The sequence below is a fragment of the Oryzias melastigma genome, unplaced genomic scaffold, assembly GCF_002922805.2.
Source record: "Oryzias melastigma strain HK-1 unplaced genomic scaffold, ASM292280v2 sc00431, whole genome shotgun sequence".
Classification (NCBI taxonomy): Eukaryota; Metazoa; Chordata; class Actinopteri; order Beloniformes; family Adrianichthyidae; genus Oryzias; species Oryzias melastigma.
In genome coordinates, this window is record NW_023417027.1 from 16,405 (window position 1) to 21,298 (window position 4,894).

The window sequence follows — 4,894 nt, forward strand, 5'->3', positions numbered from 1 at the left end:
TAAACAAACGTGAAAATAAAATTGTAAATGTGAAAAAAATGTATTTGAAAGAAATATTGAAAAAAATAATTGCTAAATGTGAAGCTTGAATGAAACAATTAAACCTACAACATTTAATAAATAAAAAAAACATTTATTTGTATTATCTTTTTATCCTCTCACCGTCTTTGCTTTCAGTGTTCAGTTTTTAATTTCAATTCAGTTTTCAAGTTTTTGCTGTCGAGCTGATCCTATTTTTATGTGGGGGCAGGACTTTGAGCGCATTGGCAACTGGAAAATGATTTCCTACGGGGTGACAAAGGTGACTCCTCACTACACATTTCTGCACCTTTCTAAACAGAAAAGGACATTTTCACACTGTTCTCTTTTGTTTAAACCATCAAAGAACGCAAGTCCAGTAATAGAATACAAAAAGTAATCTAATTGGGTTTAAGATTTATAGCTGCATCCGCCGTGTCTGTAAAACACTTTACGGAGAAGATTGATAGACCGCAATGTCGCGCTGAAAAAACTCCACTGTCACCAATGAGCTCAAAGCCCGCCCCCACGCAAAATAGTATCAGCTCAGCAGTCATGACTGAACTGAAACTGAGAATTGAAGGAAAAGAGAGAGAGATGAAAAAAAATTAGTTGAAAATTCAAATAAGGTTTTATTTTTATTCAAGTTAAACATTAGAAATGATATTTTTCAATTTCAAGTTCTCAATATTTTTTTTAACTTACAATATAAACATACAAGTTTATTTTTCACATTTTCAATAATTCCTTCAAGTTTTCATTTTGTACTTCTAAATTTAAACCTGTTTCAAACGTTCATTGTCTTTTTGTTTTTTTCCCCAAATTTCTAATCTGGTTTTTCATTCGCTTTAAGCGTGGCATGTAACGGATCGTGTCACGATTTAGATCCATACCGATCACAGATTATCCATGGATCTTGAAGATGATGCTAATTTAAGCCCACACACTACTTGTTATCCTGTAGTTTTTAATGACAATTTACTTATTTACATTGTATTTGAATCTACCCTTTTCCCCCCCGTTTTACAGAGGGATGACATCTCAGAAGAGCCTCTGGTATATGGAGTCTTTGGGATCTTTGCCATCTAACTGGTGCAGACCCAAGTGATGGTCTGGCGACTGGATGAATGATCTAAAAATTGTAAGCCTTGAAGATCAGTGTTGTTTTTGCTCGTGTATCCTCTAAATCTGAGCTACCCACCAGAGTTAAACGGTTGTACAAATCCTGTAACAAAACCTTGCTTAAGTAATGCTTCACTATTCTCAGTACAGCATTTTTTTAAATTACCAATACACTTGAACATGTTTCCGTTTTAGCACTTTAAATATGTTGTGCAGATTATAAAAATATTTGTTTTGCAGGTTTTCAATATTTGTGATTATTGTAAAAGTTGTGACTTTTTGAAACCCAGAATAAGCTAGTAACTGTAAGAAATGTAAATGTTGCATTACTGCACATTTTCATTTTTCTTTTCTTCTCTTGTGGTCAAATAAGTGTTTTGAAAGGGCTTATTATTTAAAAGTTAATATTAATATTTGGATGTCCCTTCACTCATATGACAAGATTATGACTTTGCTGTTGTGACCTTTGCATTCAACTGCCAATGTGACAGTTTGGAAAACTAGATTTTGAACATCTCATCATTGTCTTTTCTCCTTTATTTTAATTTGCCGTTAACATATAACTTTTACATAATATTTATATTTACTTTTTGATCGATCAACACTATTTAATTACGTGGAAATCCTTTCAATATTTTTTTGTGTTGATTGGGCAAGTTAGAGTGCAGTCTCCACCGGCTCAGAGGGACAGTTCTCACTGGAGACACTGTTTTCTTGATCCTGGCAGGTCTAACGCAGAGCAGCTGAACCGACTGTGGTCCGAAGCTCACACTATAACAAAGCACACCTAACTAATTAACTCGTAGGCTTGTGTGGTATTGAGGTGATATCATAAACTATCTGTGTGTTAAAATCAACTCTTCTCTTCAATTTCAATAGCGTCATGAAAGAAATGACTTATTTAATAGACGATTGAACTCTCCTGCTCTTTTATGGGGTCCAGATGACCCACACTCTTATATTGGTGTCATTCCTCCCATGACAAAGGTGGACAGGACATCAATGAAGATAAAAAAATCATTGAAAAAATAAGTTCAGCAAGCTGTCTTGTGGGGTCCACATGACCCCACTTTTAATGTAAACATGTCTAGGATAGCATAAGGGTTAAAAATACATATATATTAAATAAAATAAATGTATTATTACCTAAAGCAAATTGCATACTCAGTGGCAATTAATGTGGTTTAAATTGTCACCTCTAAATATTTTATTAATGAATAATCTGCTGGGGATCAATCTCATCATGTGACATCAGCACATTACCGCTCAAAAGGGAGACGGGTGCACGAGTGAGTGATGGGAAGAAAGATGCAAAGTTGAGCACCAGTGACCTGGTGTCTAAAAAGAACAACTTTCACAGTTTGGAGTACTTTGGGTTCCAAGTAAATAAAGAAGGAGAGCCTATTAATCCTGATCGGCCCATTTATAAATTATGCATGAAAAAGGTGACCATGAGAAATGGAAACACCCCTGATTTAAGGAGGCATCTCAGCAGAGGAGTGAGTTGCAGGTGAAATGATAACATAGTTTGAAGCCTGGTGGAACAATGCTGAGAGTCGTCTCGCCGATAATCCTGTTATTATTTGAGTCCTGTTACTTTAGATGTAAGGATTAGCTTTAACACTGTGATACGAGTCTCCTCTCTCTGGAAAATTATCAGATTTGCAATAAATGGAGGTGGCCTCCGAGGGTGCAGCTGTGTTTCTACTTCATTTATTCACATAAACACAACACAGAATCGATCCGGTTACATAAGCATGCAGCAGGAGAACATCAGCCTCAAGTCTACAGTTTAGTGTCAACACAACGTTGTCATCATATTGATGTGAACACAACAGAAACATGGAGTCTGACCTCAGAGTCTGCAGTCTGCAGTCTGGACTCTCCAGAAAACCACACAGATCAACAACTCCTGAATCCTGCAGGTTCTTGTTCCTGCTCAGGTCCAGTTCTGTCAGATTAAATGGGTTCTTCTTCAGAGATGAACTCAGAGATTTACAGCTGATCTCTGACAAACTGCAGTGCTCCAACCTGAAATCAGACAGAAAAGTGTGTTCAGGAGCAGTGATGCAGCTGGAGGTCCAGAAAACAGCACTTATCAGATTTACAAGATTGTTATTGAAATGAATCATATATAAATAAAATCATATCAATAATCCTAACACAATCACTTCAAATGATGCAGAAAATCTGAACCAGTTTTTTCCAAACATGATTGTAGAGCTTTTCTAGGTTTTCTTCAGTCTCTGATCAGTTTGTCTGTAAAAAAGTTATTTTCTAAACTTGAACTGAGCTCTTCCATAACGACTCACTGATGGACTGAAAGTGAAGATAGAAACTTTGCTGACTCAGCAGGAAGAGACCGTTCAAAGTCTGTGAATCCGTTCAAGTCACTGATTGTAGCTAGACTGAGTGAATTATACCAGGCTGTAATCTTAAATGGGAGAATGGGTTTATAAAACATTTTTTAAATTGCATGGATTGATTGATGAACCTGTAATTTGTGAGGTTTACAGAGAAAGATTTTTTGTTGTTGACATTTGGAGAATATGTTCTCAGTATTGAGTTGGAAAGAGAGATGATCATCAAATATGGTGCCAAGATATTTGTATGAGTGAACCTTCTCTATTGTCTCATTAACAATGAGTGTGGGAGAGGTGGAAGGACCATTGTGAAAAAGAAAGACTACTGTATTTCTAAGGTGTTTGTTATATTTAAGTCCAAACAATTGTTCCTGCATCAGAGTGAGAAAGTGTCCAGTTTGACTGTAGCACTCCAACAGTGTTGGTAGTGTCCATGTTAACTGTGTCATCAGAGTACTTGATGTATGTTATACTGGGGCTAGTGCTCCTGCAGTCATTTCAGGACAAAGTGAAAGGAAGTGGTGAGATCACAGAGAATTAAAAAACAGTGATAATAAATCTGACCTGAGAGTCTCCAGTTTACAGTGTGGACTCTCCAGTCCAGCAGACAGCAGCTTTACCCCTGAATACTGCAGCTTGTTGTAACTCAGGTCTAGATCTCTGAGTCTGGAGGACTGAGAGCTGAGAACTGAGGACAGAGCTGCACAGCTTCTCTCTGACAGGTTACAGTCACTCAGTCTGAAGAAAACAAAGACAGACAGCAGTTATTGAATCTTTCATTTTTACACTCAGATTCATTTGTTCACTGAAGGTGATTTTCATGAGAGTTCTTACAGAGCTTTGTTGGAGGCTTTGATCACTGGCAGCAGTCTCAGAAGAGCCTCCTCTGAACAAGAGTATTTCTGCAGGTCAAACACTTCCAGATCTTCTTCTGACGACAGTAAGATGAAGACCAGAGCAGACCACTGAGCAGGAGACAGTTCATCTGTGAAGAGACGTCCTGAACTCAGGAACTGTTGGATCTCCTCCACTAGAGAACCATCATTCAGTTCATTCAGACAGTGGAACAGGTTGATGCTCTTCTCTGCAGACAGATCCTCACTGATCTTCTTCTTGATGAACTGGACTGTTTCCTGATTGGTCTGTGAGCTACTTCCTGTCTGAGTCAGCAGACCTCGTAGGAGACTCTGATTGGTCTGCAGTGAAAGACCCAGGAGGAAGCGGAGGAACAAGTCCAGGTGTCCGTTTGGACTCTGTAAGGCAGCATTCACAGCACTCTTGTAGAACTGGACTGGACTACTCAGTTTAGGTTGAGAGATCTGTGATTGTTCTTCCTCCATGAGGTTGAGTCCAGAGGTGATGAAGGTCAGGTGGACATGAAGAGCAGCCAG

At 38.1% G+C, this 4,894-nt stretch overlaps 1 protein-coding gene across 1 annotated transcript in view; it reads right to left on the reverse strand.

Annotated features, from left to right (window-relative positions):
* The window catches only part of LOC112140531 (NACHT, LRR and PYD domains-containing protein 12), a 17,812-nt gene extending 12,926 nt beyond the window's left edge, over nt 1-4,886 (reverse strand). The window contains exons 1-3 of the mRNA XM_024263529.2: nt 4,338-4,886; nt 4,068-4,241; nt 2,995-3,171 (exon numbers count right to left, since the gene is read on the reverse strand). Of these exons, the coding sequence (XP_024119297.2) occupies nt 2,995-3,171; nt 4,068-4,241; nt 4,338-4,843 (857 nt within the window). The 5' untranslated portion in view covers nt 4,844-4,886. The remainder of the gene's footprint in view (nt 1-2,994; nt 3,172-4,067; nt 4,242-4,337) is intronic.
* Nucleotides 4,887-4,894: the final 8 nt, after the last annotated feature.